Consider the following 17,734-nt stretch of genomic DNA (forward strand, 5'->3'; position numbering starts at 1 on the left):
GACAATAAGTCTTTTAAAAACTGTTCTTGTTTAAAAAAATCATGTTAGGACACATTTTGTATTTTTTTAGTACAAATATGCACACAAAAAAAAATGTGGTTCAGAGAGAAGAACTATATGTGAGCACATGTCCTTGGCTCTGTGAACTCTGCCCTGTGGGGAATGGTACCTCCAGAGCAGAAAGAAACTGGGCTCTCCAGAACACGGGGCCCTGGGCCAGAACTCCCTTAGCTCAGATCTAAGAGCAGAGTAGAAAATTCCACTTGGCCATTATACCTAATCTTCATTATACCTAATCACCCAATCAGCTTCATTATATCTAATCATTATACCTAATCACCCAATCAGCTTTTTCCTCTCCTCCCCATTTCTAGCTTCCCATCTCAAAAGCCTTCACTCTTTACCTTATCCCATATGTACGCAATCTCCTGACCATCCTAAAGAAACTTCAAGTCAGAAGTAACATGAATTAGAAGCCATTCACTCAACAAATATTTGAGTGCCTATTATATAACAGTTACTCTGTTAAGTGCTGAAAACATAATAGTTACAATTTCTGCTTTCAAATTGGTAAGAAAAGTTAGGAAATTTGTCAATAGTTACACAATTAATAAACAGAAGTACTGGTGTTTGAACTGAGCTCTGCTAGTGTATAAATGCAATGCTTTTAGCTACACTTTAGTTATATTCCAGTTCTGCTTCAATTTGATTGGACTTGCATATATATGTCCAAATCCTTTCAGGCACAGGCATTGTAGGATGAGTTATTTTTATGGTTAACTACACTAATCTTGTCCACAATGTATTGGTTACTACATGAATTTTAAGGACACTTAACCCTGATATACTGAGTTAATTTCTTACTATTTAAAGAACATTTAACTATAGTTGTAATTTATGTACTTTGAAATCTTCTTTCCTCCATTAGACCATGAGCTTAAAAGCAGTGATCTTCTTGTTGTTGTTCTTTTTTCATCTTTAATCTGTGGATCCCCAGTACTTAGCATAGTGCTTGGCACTGAGAAGGAGTTCAAATTTGTTGAATAAATGAAACCATTCAAGTTGCAAAAAAATGCAACTTGAAAATCTTAACATTAAAATTGGCAATATTATAAAAGACAAAAAAATAGATTTATTCTTAATTTGTACAGAATAAAATCAATTTTTACTTTTAGATGGCACCTTCATGGCTAGATCCAGCCTCAGTTTACCTTGTTCCGGGATCATGACCTGAGCCAAAGGCAGCTGCTTAACCGACTGAGCCACCCAGGTGCCCCTGAATTCAAATTTCTTTGTGGCAACAAGAAAACTGGAGTTGAGGATCAGCATTCTCTTTTAGAAGGTGCTTGTGTACCCCATTCCTTATTATTTCAGTTACATCTGGCCAATTTCATACTTTAATGTTATTTATCTGTTTCTGGTACGGTATTTGCATTTCTTTGGATTACAGAAAATAACAGTTCAAGTATGGTAAGTGCTATGTGTGGGGAAATATAGACTATGGGGAAGTAGAAGGTGGGAGTATGATAAAAATAAACACTGCTATCCTGTTCAGTTACATTTGCAATATAAGAATAATTACTCCAGATAGACTATAGTTTAAATAGGATCATGCAGGATAAATTAGAAATGCAATACAAAAACTGGATCACAACTTCCCTTAGAAACAAATAGGTAAAAATTAATTACCAAATATATTTTAAAAACAAAACAAATTCAGAAGTTGGATACCATGGCTGTTTTGAAAAGGTTGAAAAGTTAAGACGAAGAGTGCTAAATACCAAGAATTGGAATTTGCACCTGATTTAGTAAGGGGTGGAAGTCACCGCAGTTTGTTGATCAGAAGGGAAAATTGAATAGATCAGGGTGACTTAGAGAAGAGAGAGAAGTAAGTATAAGTCACGCTGGCAAAAAGACCAACTAGAAGACTCTGCTGCAATGACTTATGGCATGTAATGAAAAATGTTAGGTATTATTACCTAGGCATTGAAGGTGACGGACAAACTGATTTCTAATTTCACTTTCAGCTATGAAATATGTAATTCTTTGAATTCCTATTTTGCTTAAGGACAACATAATTTATGATACATTCATCTCGAAGAGAAAGAAATTTTAGTGCTGTTGAGGTCACACTGATAAAGTAGTGTTACTGCTAAATAGGACATAGAAGGAATTTCATTATGGAGAGATGGATGGGATATGAGTCTTTCTTTTTTTTCAAAAGATTTTTATTTATTTATTAGAGAGAGAAAGAGCACAAGTAGGGGGAGCAGCAGAGGCAGAGGGAGAAGCAGGCTCCCCACCGAGCAGGGAGCCCGATGCAGGGCTTGATCCCAGGACCCTGAGATCATGACCTGAGCGAAGGCAGACGCTTAACAGACTGAGCCACCCAGGTGCCCTTTCTTTCTTTTTTTTTTTTTAATAGGCTCCATGCCCAGCGTGGAGCCCAATGTGGGGCTTGAACTCACAACCCTGAGATGAAAACCTAAGCTGAGATCAAGAGTCGGAGGCTCAACTGACTAAGCCACCCAGGTGCCCTGATAAGAGCGTTTCTTAAAATTAAAAGTAAATGAACAGGGGGCGGAGCAAGATGGCGGAGGAGTAGGAGACCTGGATTTCGTCTCCTCTCAGGAATTCAGCTGGATAGGGATCAAACCATTCTGAACACCTACAAACTCAACAGGAGATCGAAGAAAAGAAGAGCAACAACTCTCTCATCAGAAAAGCGACCACTTTCTGGAAGGTAGGACGTGCGGAGAAGTGAATCCGAGGCGATATTCGGGAGGCTAGACGGCGGGGGAGGGGCCTCCGGCGGCCGCTTCTGGCAAGTGATAGAGCCGCGGAGCACAAAATCGGAACTTTTAAAAGTCTGCTCCGCTGAGGGACGTCACTCTGGTGGCTAAGCGGGGGGGTGGAACCCTCCGGGACAGTGTGGTCTCAGGACCCACGGGTCACAGAAAGACTGGGGGTGCCTGAGTGTGGCAGAGCTCCCAGGTATCGGAGCAGGGAAGCCGGCTGCAGAGGCGGAGCCCAGGCGCGGGCTCTCAGCTCGGGGTTGCCATAAACCGTGATCCGCAGCACAGTCGGGCCACTGCTCCTCCAGCAGGGACCCAACAAGCGGCAGATCCGGGGAGACTCACCTTCCTCCCCCGGGAGGAGCCGCGCGGGAGTGCACCGCAGGGATCTGCTGGGTTTGGAGACTCCACCCGGGGTCGGGTGCCAGAGATAGAAACGCGCGGTCACAGGCCGGGTGAGCACGGAGTGCGGCTGGAGACCGGGGAGACGGGAGTGACTGACGGCTTTTCTCTGGGGGCTCACTGAGAAGCGGGACCACGAGTTCTCGGCTCCTCCGGGGCGGAGATTGGGAGGCCGCCATTTTCACTCTCCGCCTCCAAAGCTGTACGGAAAGCTCGCAGGGAACAAAAGCCCCGGAGAGCAAACCCCAGCAGATTACTTAGCTGGGAGGGGGCAAGGGCGGGGCAATTCTGCCTCCGGCAAAGATATTTGGAAACCACGGCAACAGGCCCCTCCCCAGAAGATCAGCGAGAACAGCCAGCCAAGACCAAGTTTACCCATCAATGAGAACGGCAGAACTCCAGCTCTAGGGGACTACTGCACATAGAATTCATGGCTTTTTTACCATGATTCTGTAGTCTTTCAAAGTTAATTTTTTTTAACTGTCTTTTTTTCTTTTTTTATTCTTTTTGAATTTTTCTTTTTCCCTTTTTCAACCAACATCTTATCAATCCCTTTTTTTTAAAAAAAAAACATTTTTATTTTTCATTTTTAGAGTCATATTCTATCCCTTCATAGTAGTTACCCATATTTTTGGCTTATATATATAAGTTGTTCTCTCTTTAAAATTTTGAGATAGTTTCTTCTAACAGATCAAAATATACCCTAAATCTCTAGTATATGGTGTTTTCTGTTCCCCTGCCTGATCACATCCTCTCCCTTTTTTTTTTTTTTTAAATCCTCTTCTTTCTTTTTTCAAACAACTTCTTATCAATTCCTTTTATAAAATTTTTTATAATTTCCATCTTTACAGTCATATTCCATCCCTTCATCATATCAACCCTTATTTTTGTACATATATAAGTTTTTCTTTCTTTAAAATTTTGGGAGGCACTTTCTTCTAAAAGACCAAAATACACCCCAAATCTAGTGTGTGGCACTGATCATATTTGATCACATTCTGGTTTTTTTGTTGTTGTTTTGTTTTGTTTGTTTTTGTTTTTATCTTTATCTTTTTCTTTTTCTTTTTTCTCTCTTTCCCTTTCTTTTCCCACTGCTTCAGGTTTTTTCTGATTTGTTTAGAGTATATTTTCTGGGGACGTTGTTACTCTGCTAGCATTTTGTTCTCTCATTAATCTATTCTCCTCTGCACAAAATGACAAGACGGAAAAAATCACCTCAACAAAAAGAACAAGAGGTAGTACCGACTGCCAGGGACCTACTCAATACGGACATTAGTACAATGTCAGATCTAGAGTTCAGAATCATCACTTTAAAGATACTAGCTGGGCTTGAAAAAAATATGGAAGTTATTAGAGAAACCCTTTCTGGAGAAGTAAAAGAACTAAAATCCAACCAAGTAGAAATCAAAAAGGCTATTAATGAGGTGCAATCAAAAATGGGGGCGCTAACTGCTAGAATAAATGAGGCAGAAGAGAGAATCAGTAATATAGAAGATGAAATGATGGAAAATAAAGAAGCTGAGAAAAAGAGAGATAAACAACTACTGGATCACGAGGGCAGAATTCGAGAGATAAGCGATACCATAAGACGAAACAACATTAGAATAATTGGGATCCCAGAAGAAGAAGAAAGAGAGAGAGGGGCAGAAGGTATAACGGAGCAAATTATAGCAGAGAACTTCCCTAATTTGGGGAAGGAAACAGGCATCAAAATCCAGGAAGCACAGAGAACCCCTCTCAAAATCAATAAAAATAGGTCAACACCCCGACATCTAATAGTAAAACTTACGAGTCTCATAGACAAAGAGAAAATCCTGAAAGCAGCTCGGGAGAAGAGATATGTAACCTACAAGGGTAGAAACATTAGATTGGCAACAGACCTATCCACAGAGACCTGGCAGGCCAGAAAGGACTGGCAGGATATATTCAGAGCACTAAACGAGAAAAATATGCAGCCAAGAATACTATATCCAGCTAGGCTGTCATTGAAAATTGAAGGAGAGATAAAAAGCTTCCAGGACAAACAAAAACTAAAGGAATTTGCAAACACAAAACCAGCCCTACAGGAAATCTTGAAAGGAGTCCTCTAAGCAAAGAGAGACCCCAAAAGCAACATAGACCAGAAAGGAACACAGACAATATACGGTAACAGTCACCTTACAGGCAATACAATGGCACTAAATTCCTATCTTTCAATAGTTACCCTGAATGTAAATGGGCTCAATGCCCCCATCAAAAGACACAGGCTATCAGACTGGATTAAAAAACAAGACCCATCGATATGCTGTCTGCAAGAGACTCATTTTAGACCCAAAGACACCCCCAGATTGAAAGTGAGGGGGTGGAAAACCATTTACCATGCTAATGGACACCAAAAGAAAGCTGGGGTGGCAATCCTTATATCAGACAAATTAGATTTTAAACCAAAGACTGTAATAAGAGATGAGAAAGGACACTATATCATACTTAAAGGATCTATCCAACAAGAAGATCTAACAATTGTAAATATCTATGCCCCTAACATGGGAGCAGCCAATTATATAAGCCAATTAATAACAAAAGCAAAGAAACACATCGACAACAATACAATAATAATGGGGGACTTTAACACCCTCCTCACTGAAATGGACAGATCATCTAAGCAAAAGATCAACAAGGAAATAAAGACTTTAAATGACACACTGGACCAAATGGACTTCACAGACATATTCAGAACATTCCACCCCAAAGCAATGGAATACACATTCTTCTCTAGTGCCCATGGAACATTCTCCAGAATAGATCACATCCTAGGTCATAAATCAGGTCTCAACCAGTACCAAAAGATTGGGATCATTCCCTGCCTATTTTCAGACCACAATGCTTTGAAACTAGAACTCAATCACAAGAGGAAAGTCGGAAAGAACTCAAATACATGGAGGCTAAAGAGCATCCTACTGAAGAATGAATGGGTCAACCAGGAAATTAAAGAAGAATTTAAAAAATACATGGAAACCAATGAAAATGAAAACACAACTATTCAAAATCTTTGGGATGCAGCAAAGGCAGTCCTAAGAGGAAAGTATATAGCAATACAAGCCTTTCTCAAGAAGCAAGAAAGGTCTCAAGTATACAACCTAACCCTACACCTAAAGGAGCTGGAGAAAGAACAGCAAATAAAGCCTAAACCCAGCAGGAGAAGAGAAATAAGAGAAATAATCAAGATCAGAGCAGAAATCAATGAAATAGAAACTAAAAGAACAGTAGAACAGATCAACGAAACTAGGAGCTGGTTCTTTGAAAGAATTAACAAGATTGATAAACCCCTGGCCAGACTTATCAAAAAGAGAAGAGAAATGACCCACATCAACAAAATCATGAATGAAAGAGGAGAGATCACAACCAACACCAAAGAAATACAAACAATTATAAGAACATATTATGAGCAACTCTATGCCAGCAAATTAAATAACCTGGAAGAAATGGATGCATTTCTAGAGATGTACCAACTACCAAAACTGAACCAGGATGAAATAGAAAACCTGAACAGACCTATAACCACTAAGGAAATTGAAGCAGTCATCAAAAATCTCCCAAAAAACAAAAGCCCAGGGCCAGATGGCTTCCCAGGGGAATTCTACCAAACATTTCAAGAAGAATTAATGCCTATTCTTCTGAAACTGTTCCAAAAAATAGAAATGGAAGGAAAACTTCCAAACTCATTTTATGAGGCCAGCATTACCTTGATCCCAAAACCAGACAAAGACCCCATCAAAAAGGAGAATTACAGACCAATATCCCTGATGAACATGGATGCAAAAATTCTCACCAAAATACTAGCCAATAGGATCCAACAGTACATTAAAAGGATTATTCACCATGACCAAGTGGGATTTATCCCTGGGCTGCAAGGTTGGTTCAACATCCGCAAATCAATCAATGTGATACAATACATTAACAAAAGAAAGAACAAAAATCATATGATCCTCTCAATAGATGCAGAAAAAGCATTTGACAAAGTACAGCATCCTTTCTTGATCAAAACTCTTCAGAGTATAGGCATAGAGGGTACATACCTCAATATCATAAAAGCCATCTATGAAAAACCTACAGTGAATATCATTCTCAATGGGGAAAAACTGAGAGCTTTCCCCCTAAGGTCAGGAACGCGGCAGGGATGTCCACTATCACCACTGCTATTCAACATAGTATTGGAAGTCCTAGCCACAGCAATCAGACAACAAAAAGAAATCAAAGGCATCCAAATTGGCAAGGAAGAAGTCAAACTCTCACTCTTTGCAGATGATATGATACTTTATGTGGAAAACCCCAAAGACTCCACCCCAAAACTGTTAGAACTCATACAGGAATTCAGTAAAGTGGCAGGATATAAAATCAATGCACAGAAGTCAGTGGCATTCCTATACACCAACAACAAGACAGAAGAAAGAGAAATTAAGGAGTCGATCCCATTTACAATTGCACCCAAAACCATAAGATACCTAGGAATAAATCTAACCAAAGAGGCAAAGGATCTGTACTCAGAAAACTATAAAATACTCATGAAAGAAATTGAGGAAGACACAAAGAAATGGAAAAACGTTCCATGCTCATGGATTGGAAGAACAAATATTGTGAAGATGTCAATGCTACCTAGAGCAATCTACACATTCAATGCAATCCCCATCAAAATACCATCCACTTTTTTCAAAGAAATGGAACAAATAATCCTAAAATTTGTATGGAACCAGAAAAGACCCCGCATAGCCAGAGGAATGTTGAAAAAGAAAAGCAAAGCCGGCGGCATCACAATTCCGGACTTCCAGCTCTATTACAAAGCTGTCATCATCAAGACAGCATGGTACTGGCACAAAAACAGACACATAGATCAATGGAACAGAATAGAGAGCCCAGAAATGGACCCTCAACTCTATGGTCAACTCATCTTTGACAAAGCAGGAAAGAATGTCCAATGGAACAAAGACAGTCTCTTCAACAAATGGTGTTGGGAAAATTGGATAGCCACATGCAGAAGAATGAAACTGGACCATTTCCTTACACCACACACAAAAATAGACTCCAAATGGTTGAAAGACCTCAATGTGAGACAGGAGTCCATCAAAATCCTAAAGGAGAACACAGGCAGCAACCTCTTTGACCTCAGCCGAAGCAACTTCTTCCTAGAAACATCGCCAAAGGCAAGGGAGGCAAGGGCAAAAATGAACTATTGGGACTTCATCAAGATAAAAAGCTTTTGCAAAGCAAAGGAAACAGTCAACAAAACCAAAAGACAACCAACAGAATGGGAGAAGATATTTGCAAATGACATATCAGATAAAGGGCTAGTATCCAAAATCTATAAAGAACTCATCAAACTCAACACCCAAAGAACAAAGAATCCAATCAAGAAATGGGCAGAAGACATGAACAGACATTTTTCCAAAGAAGACATCCAAATGGCCAACAGACACATGAAAAAGTGCTCAGTATCGCTCGGCATCAGGGAAATCCAAATCAAAACCTCAATGAGATACCACCTCACACCTGTCAGAATGGCTAAAATTAACAAGTCAGGAAATGACAGATGTTGGCGGGGATGCGGAGAAAGGGGAACCCTCCTACACTGTTGGTGGGAATGCAAGCTGGTGCAGCCACTCTGGAAAACAGTATGGAGGTTCCTCAAAAAGTTGAAAATAGAGCTACCATATGATCCAGCAATTGCACTACTGGGTATTTACCCCAAAGATACAAAAGTAGGGATCCGAAGGGATACGTGCACCCCGATGTTTATAGCAGCAATGTCCACAATAGCCAAACTGTGGAAAGAGCCAAGATGTCCATCAACAGATGAATGGATAAAGAAGATGTGGTATATATATACAATGGAATATTATGCAGCCATCAAAAGGAACGAGATCTTGCCATTTGCAACGACGTGGATGGAACTGGAGGGTATTATGTTGAGTGAAATAAGTCAAACAGAGAAAGACATGTATCATATGATCTCACTGATATGAGGAATTCTTAATCTCAGGAAACAAACTGAGGGTTGCTGGAGTGGGGGGTGGGGTGGGAAGGATAGGGTGACTGGGTGATAGACACTGGGGAGGGTATGTGCTCTGGTAAGCGCTGTGAATTTTGCAAGACTGTTGAATCTCAGATCTGTACCTCTGAAACAAATAACGCAATATATGTTAAGAAAAAAAAAAAAAGAAGAAGAAGAAGGTAGCAGGAGGGGAAGAATGAAGCGGGGGAAATCGGAGGGGTAGACGAACCATGAGAGACGATGGACTCTGAAAAACAAACAGGGTTCTAGAGGGGAGGGGGGTGGGAGGATGGGTTAGCCTGGTGGTGGGTATTGAGGAGGGCACGTTCTGCATGGAGCACTGGGTGTTATGCACAAACAATGAATCATGGAACACTTCATCTAAAACTAATGATGTAATGTATGGGGATTAACATAAGAATAAAAAAAAAATTAAAAAAAAAAAAAAGTAAATGAACATGAGAACTTTACATAAAGACTTGGAAATCAACCACATATAGAAGAGAATTGAAAAAGCGGTAAGAATAAAGGGAAAAGGAAAAATAAAAAGAACAGACAATATGAAGAAAATCCTAACAGCATGGTGTCACAGGATTTCTAGAATTTTAAGAACTATGAATACAAAGATATCAAGAAGATGAAAACAAAAATACAGAACACTAAATATGGCAAGGAGATAACCATAAATTGAAAGTAGTAGAGATAGAGGCCATATAGCAGGAACAATATTTATATAGATCTGTGGAACTTTGAGAGAATGAGCAACAAGAAACTGAAAGTAATATTTACAGCTAAATTGATTCAGTTAAATTTAAGACCACAAAGAAAAAAGAAGGAAAGCTAGAAGAGAAGGGTCTTTTCAAACACTACATAAAAAGGGGGAAAAGGTGGAAAAAAATCCAAGTCCCCAAAGTTTGTGTTACAGATAGTAAAATTTATACATGTAGCTTTTGGAAAATCCAACATAAATACTTAAGTTTATATGTCATGACTGCAATTTTATAACAGGTACACAGAAACCATTTTGTTCCAAATCCTTGTATTTTATTTAGATGTGCCACATATATACACATACATGTGCGTGCACACTGTAGAAAAAAATTACAAAAAAACCCAGGCAGATGTGAAACAAAAATAGGAAGAGAGGAAAAGCTCAATTAGAAAAATAGAGTCATTGAAATAAAGATACTCAATAGCTAGAATAAGCTCTACAAATGCGTACCTTTGAAGAAAAAATTAGTGAGTTGTAAGACAATATTGATGTTCTTCCCCTTAGATCTCCACAGGCTTTGCTCCCTCATTTCTTTTATGTCTTTACTTCATCTTCATGTTCTCATTGAGGCCTTCCTAACCCATCTTATTTAAAATTGCAAACCACTCCCTCATACTTTATGTCTTTCCTATCTACTTTTTTTCCAAAACACTCATCACTATTCAAATACTAAATTATAATTTTAATTATCATATTTAATAAAATCTAAAACAAAATCAATTTTAGGTTGTATAATTAGTTTATGTACCACTAAGGAAGGAAAAGTCATGCCAATTAAACTAGAATACCAAGTGACTGTATATTTCCACATTTTGACATCTCTGAAATCAGGATACATCTTATACGTTACTAATTTACTGTCTTCCTCTCCATCTAGAAAGCAAGTTCATGAAGACAGATTTTTTTATCTATTTGTTCAAGGTTTTGAAACACTGCCTAGCACTCATGGTAAGTAAGTGTCCAGTAAATACGTTTTGAATAAATGAACAAATGAATTAATAAAAGCATGAAAATGCTGAGGATAAATACTAAGTTTACACCTAGAAATATAAGAATAAACTGAAAGACATCAAGAAGAAAGAGACATAAACAGTACCAGAAAAAGCCTAACTACTCACAAAGGAATGACAATTGGATTGACAGCAGACTCCGTATCAGCAACAATAAATGCCAGAAGACAATGCAGTATTATTTTCAAAATGCAGAGAAAATGACTATCAAATTAGAATTCTACATCTTACCAAATCATCTATTTAAGAATAAGGAAGAAAAAACATATTTAAACAGACAAAGGTAGAGTGTATCATCCAGAGATTGATTGAAAGAGAAAGTAAAAGTATGTACTTAGCTTAAAAAAACAAAAACTAAAAAACCCAGGGAGAAGAAACAGGTTGCAGGAAACCATAATGAGTAAGGAAATTAGTAAAACATACTGATAATCCAACCAACTCCTTACTGTACAGTAAGTGTATACACATACATATTTTTGGAATTAAAAAAAGCTGAACTGAAAATGGACTCTGAATTACCGGGAGGCCTGTCAAACCTATATAATAAGGTAAATAATTCATTCCAATTAGTTTGGAGAATATGTATTTCATTCTATGATTTCAGTTTTAAACATCTAAGTTTTTCATCACCCACAAAATACAACAAAATATCTCCTCCTCCCAAATCTACACCACCATCTACAGTGTCATGAAGAAGTACCTGCAAAGAGCTTGGGTCATACTTGCATCTTTTACATTTGGATCCGTAGTTAGGCTCCTGATGAGAACTGTAATCATCTGAAGAGGAATATGCTGCACAAGGCTTGCCAATGCTACAGAAGGTTCAAATGATGTATCTATTTTTTTAATTAAAAAGAAAAAGGAATATGGCAAGGAGGTTCAAGTGAAGTATTTAGAGAGAAACAACAATTTACAAAAAAAAAATGTACTTGCGGCAAAGGTGTTACTCAGGAAGCAGTTGTTAGGTTCTACCACATGGGTAGACTCTAACATACAAGGAATGTTAAATTACAGAGATGAGAGATGAAGGGTGAGTAGCAATGATTGCTCATTATAGAGAGAACTACTGCAATATAAAAACTACTGTTCACTACACCATATTTAGTTCATAAGTTACTTTATTTTCCTGCATTATTAATACTGAGTCACTGTTGTGTTAAAATATTCATTTGTAAGTCAGCAGTCAGAAAAGAAATTCAAGGTATCATTTAAATTCCCACTTTAGACAAAGTAACTTGTAACTATTAATTACAGTAGTCATTACATTGTTCTAAGGAAGATTTTAAAAAATCTCTTAAAGAAGTAAAAAATTAAGGTGAATTTTGAGGGGACTTTACTTAAACTATATAATAATTAAGCCAATTCAAGGCAAGCACCTTTACTGCCACTGTTGAAAAAGTTCTGGGGAAATCTAACAGTTCTAGCAACACAGGCAATACAAGAAAAATTACAATTAAAAAATTAAAAACAATTCAGATACTGCAAATATATAGTTGGTAATTCTTTCCTAAACACATTTAATTCATCAGAATACAAGGAGCTTGTTAAAACTCTATTCTTATTTCTGGTTCCCAAGATAAAAGACACCTCCTTCACAAGTTCAATTTCAAACAATAGAAAAGGAGAATGGTTGTACCAAATAGAGAGGAAGCGAACACAGTTTTGGGTCTATTGTTTCACAATTTACAGAGCTGAAAGCTCCAAGTCCAAACAAGGAATGTAAATGCAAGGTAAAATTCCTGGTGAGAAAGTATTTTCTTGCCAATTATCACTTGACTCCTTCCCACTTTCTAAGGATGTAGTTCATGGGCTATACACTGAGTACAAAAACACCTATTTAAGTCCTCATACTCTTTTCTTTCCCTCATTCTACCTGTACCCTCTCTGCCTGTACACTATTGTAGAAAAAAATGTCAGTATTCAAAAACTACATAGTTAACTGTGATAATCCAGTAATAAACCACACAGCCCAGGAATAAAAAAGTGGGAAAATTAAAAAACAGGGGAAAAACTTATAATGACAAGATGACAGAGTCACAGTACAATAATAATATGGTAAACATTATTATGCTATCATTAGTCACTAATGAATAGAAGCTTTATTTAGTAGCTATCATTCTCAAAGCATTCCATAACTTCAGCAGAGGCTGGGTAATTAAGCAACTTATTTAGTGCCAAAGGTCTTAGACCTTAATGTTTTCAACATTTAGAATAGGAACACTACTTTCTTTTTTTTTCAAAGGTACAAAGGGACAGCCTAAATACGGAAGTGGATGGGAATTAAACTTTGGATGAGGGTATTAAGATTTGTTCTCCATTAAGAATGTTTTCAGGGCAGAGAAGCAAATATGATGTGTGTCTAAGAGACACACTGAATTTCCAAGAGAGATTTTTCTTTAATATAATGACACTTACCTGTGGAAGAAATGCTTGCAAAAACTTCTTGCAGGGAAGGCAGGAGTGTGGAGGGCTCGGCCTTCCAGATGTTCTGCAGCAAGTTACTCACTTTTGTCACCTGAGAGACATATTCCCGCAGCTCCTTCTCCTGGGTGGATACGCACTGGAAATGGCCTATCGTTCGAACAAGCTGTTGACAGAAGGTGATCGACAATTTCCCCTTGGGGATGCACTGCACGAAGTCGGTCAGGAGGTCGCTCAATCGGGCACAGAGCTGCGGCTCCGGCCTCTCACACACCATGCGTAACACCTCCACTTGCAGCAGGCTGAAGAGGTCCAGCACCGATGGGCAGCTCATGATCAGCTTCAGGCCGTTGTGAATGTAGTCCAGAATGGCTACGTCCTTCCTGTCCAGCGAGTGGTAGCCCTGCTGAAGGAGGCCCAACACGAATGTCTTGTTGAAGAAGGACTCGAACTCTGGCCGGTGGTATCGCGCATAGGCCTCCAGCACTTGGTGTCCCACCTGCCGCTGAAAAGGGTCTTGGCCCTCCAGGATGAGCCGGGTGGTCAGGTCAAACATGGCTTCACACTGCGCCTCGTCTAGCCAATGTTCTGCCGATTCCACCACCTTCCTCACAATCACCCGCTTTAGGGGCAGGGGGTGCGAAGAACTCACCAGGCCCTCCAGGATCTTGTCCATTGTCGCCAAACTGCAAGGCCAGGGCCAGGGGGTTAGGAGCGGGGGGCGACAGTCCCGACGTGGGGCAGGAGAGTCCCGCGGCAAAGGTGAACTTGGAGCGCAGCAGCAGCAGCAGCGGCACCGACCACCGCCACCGCAGTCTCAGCAGCCACATTTATCGGGCAGAGGGGCCCATCCAAGCCCGGGCGGGAGGTGGCAAGCCTGGGGAGCGTCGGAACCGGCACCGCCCGCGGCGGGCCTAGGGAGCCAGCGGCTCGCACTCCGCCGCCGCCCCGGGCCCGCGCTCCCTCTCAGCATCAGCGCGAAGGAGATGGCGAGGACCCCCGGCGGCGGCGGTCACTCAAGGCCCGTGGCTGCCAGCCAGTAGGTGGAGGAAGCGCGCCTTAGTGTCCCGAGGCAGGTGTGGACGTCCGGGCTCAGCAGGTCGTAAGATGAAACCAGCCCTGGCTTGAGTCAGAAGCCGCTGTCACTGAAAGTGCCGGGTCAGCCCCGGAGAAGATAAGGAGGTGAACCCCCTTGACCCGGATTCAGAAGTTCCCGCAAACAGGAAGTGAAGGACGGAGGTCCCTCCGGAAAGGCCCGCCCTCCGGCCCTCGGGCCCTCCGCCCCTCCAACTCTCTAACCACCTCTACCCGTCTCCCCCTTCTCCTCCCCAACTCCCGCCACCCTCCAGGCTACGCTCCGACCCCCTCCCCGCCCGGGCCCGCCCCTCTCCGCCGCTGCTGCGCAGGTGCGGCCGCTTCCAGTCGAGTCGCACGGCGACTCTCGCGTCATTGGGGAACGTGTGTCGAGTCACAGGCGGTTTTTTGGGAGGCGCGGCCGGGAGTGGACGCTGAGGAAGTGGCCACGACTTTAGTATTCCCACCTTCCGACCTCTGTAGGTTCTGTGCAGGTCAGGTTACTCGTGAAAGCCTGAGGAAGTGCTGTTTATGTAAAATTTTGTGAATGAGAAAGTTTTGGAAACGAGAGAAAAACTTTCGGGGAGAAAGTAAGGAAGAGAATTCAAAACTGATTGAGGAGAAATGGTTTAGGTCTTGGTTCGTTCATCGAGAAATGAGCTAGGGCTCCTAAATGTGAGTGCCTTCTCCTATGTTGTGGTTATTAAAGTAAGAACTGTACTGGCAGCTGCGTTCATTTAGTGAGGGTCATTATTGGTAGAGATTTGTTTTATCAAGCCTCTAACTATCTTTTTAGTGAGCTTTTGGGGCACGCTGAAAAACTAGAAGCTGTCCAAAAAATGGTGGAAGAGTAAGGAAAAGGTGGCAGGTGAGAAAGAATGACAGGTATATATTTGCCTATGTCATATTAAAGAGTACTTTGAAAATAGAAAACCAGGTGAAAATTGCACAGTGTTTAGTTCCTCATTTAGTGGCACTTCACGCACTAGAGTAAATAGTGGTTTGCAGATACTGGTTTATAAATTGAAGGCTTGTGGCAACCATGCGTTAAGCAAGTCTATTGGCGCTGTTTTTCAAACTGCATTTGCTAATTCTGTGGCTCTGTCACATTTTGGTTATTGTAATATTTTAAACTTTTTAATCATTACTTGTTATGGTAATCTGTGAGCAGTGATTATGATTCACTGGAAGCTCAGATGATGGTTAGCATCTTTTAGCAATACAGTATTTTTATTTTTATTTTTTTTTTTATTTTTTTTTTTTAAAGATTTTATTTATTTATTTGAGCCAGAGAGAATGAGAGAGAGAGAGAGAGAGAGAGAGAGAGCGTAGGGTCAGAGGGAGAAGCAGGCTCCCTGCCGAGCAGGGAGCCCGATGCGGGACTCGATCCCGGGTCTCCAGGATCATGACCTGAGCCGAAGGCAGTCGCTTAACCAACTGAGCCACCCAGGCGCCCCAGCAATACAGTATTTTTAAATTAAGATATGTATTTTTTAGACATAAAGCTCTTGCACACTTAATAGACAACAATATTGTGTAAACATAGCTTTTATATGCCCTGGGAAACCCCAGAATTTGACTCTTGTGATATTCACTTCATACTACAGTGGTCTGGAACTGAACCTGCAGTATCTCTGAGGTTTGCCTGTATGTGTGCATGCTGACATTGAAGACTGTTTACAGTAAACAGCTGCAGTCATCATGCTTGTACTTCTTTCAAGTTAAATTCCAAAGATTTACAGTAAGAATATAGGCTTTAATCAGAGGCCTTTAAATTGGAAAAAATTGTGTAATTATAGCCCCATTCAGGTTTGGGTAATATAGTTGTGAAATAAGGCATAAATGGCCTCCAATAACGACAAAACTTAAAAGAAATGGTTTAAGATAGAATAGAAATAGAATAGATAGGTGTATTTTCCAATAGAAAAATGAACAAAATTGTACATTTTTTACTTTGCTAAATATTGTTTTGCTTTTACCAATTTACAAAATGATTATACCAATATATTTAACATGTCGATTAGGGTAATCTTAAGAATAGCAGTTTAGATGAGAAAGGAGCCGAGTAGAGGAAACTTGAGACTGAGTTTGCAGGAAGAAATTGAAGATAAAAGAGAAATAAGACAACTGATCGGTCTAAAAGACAGTCATGCTAGAGCACAGGAATAGCTTTGGAACTTTTTCCTTTTCAAATAGATAGAGGGTAAAACTACAGAGAAAAGTTGGAATTTACTGGAAATGGTGCCATATTGGAAGACAAAAATAATGTAGAAAGTAAAACATTAAGAGGAATGAATGGTAGGACTGTGGATTTGTGGAGTAGCAGAGATTTGGAATTAGCCTTAGTGGAGGGTTTGCTAGGGAGCCACTTGAAGATGATTGAAGATTGCTGAATAACAGGAGTGAAGTAATTACTCCAAAATAGGAAGGAAAAAAGTACTGGTTAGTTAAAAACTTAACAAATCATTAATAACCTTTCTTTCTGTTAATATTCTGTCTTGAGAAATTGAATGTTGTAAAATAAGATGTCTGAGAGAACATAGTGCAAGTTGTTCTCAGTCTGCATAATACGGATAACATAGTTTCATACTGTCAGGCTTCCAAAAGCACCATGACTCAGTATTTTTAAAGTACTTCTTGAGTGATAGATGCATGAAATAAAATATTTAGTAGGTTTTTATGCTAAAATATTCAAAGCATGTTTTCCTCTTTTGCCATTGGTAAAAAAAAGAATGTACACAATATGCTCTTCTATTGTTATAAGATTTCAGTTAAAAGTGGCTGGCTTTACATAATTGATTTTATCCCACAACTGAAAGTTACATACAGTACCATGTTCTTGTTCAATATCTTAAAATATTTTCAAAAGTCTATGGAAAGATTTTGTTGAAGGGTGTTGTGCCACTAATCATTGAATTAATAGGTGCTATTGCTACAGGCTTTAAAATTTTGTATAAAAATTTACTCTAAGGCCCCAGTTATGAATTAAATGGTTTTATAACTATCTTAGATCTGGAAATAGGAGGTAAGTGATGGGGGTGAATGAGAAAAAGCTCAGGATAGGGAATTATCATTTATTAAACACCCTCTATTTGCCTGGAACTCAATATAGTATAATTTATTCTTAGTTCTCAAAACAGACTTTGGAAGTAGACATTAGTGACTACAATTTATAGATAAGGTTATGAAAGCATGAAAGGTTAAATAAATAGCTATTAGGTGAAAAATGTATGTG

General features: G+C 39.7%; 1 protein-coding gene across 2 annotated transcripts in view; it reads right to left on the reverse strand.

Moving 5' to 3' along the window:
* Positions 1-14,309, reverse strand: part of USP38 (ubiquitin specific peptidase 38) — a 37,773-nt gene extending 23,464 nt beyond the window's left edge. For both annotated transcript variants that reach the window (XM_021679323.1, XM_021679322.1), the window contains exons 1-2: positions 13,420-14,309; positions 11,705-11,840 (exon numbers count right to left, since the gene is read on the reverse strand). In XM_021679323.1, the coding sequence (XP_021534998.1) occupies positions 11,705-11,840; positions 13,420-14,101 (818 nt within the window). In that variant the 5' untranslated portion in view covers positions 14,102-14,309. The remainder of the gene's footprint in view (positions 1-11,704; positions 11,841-13,419) is intronic.
* Between the last annotated feature and the right edge of the window lie 3,425 nt (positions 14,310-17,734).

This window comes from Neomonachus schauinslandi, chromosome 2, assembly GCF_002201575.2.
Source record: "Neomonachus schauinslandi chromosome 2, ASM220157v2, whole genome shotgun sequence".
Classification (NCBI taxonomy): domain Eukaryota; kingdom Metazoa; phylum Chordata; class Mammalia; order Carnivora; family Phocidae; genus Neomonachus; species Neomonachus schauinslandi.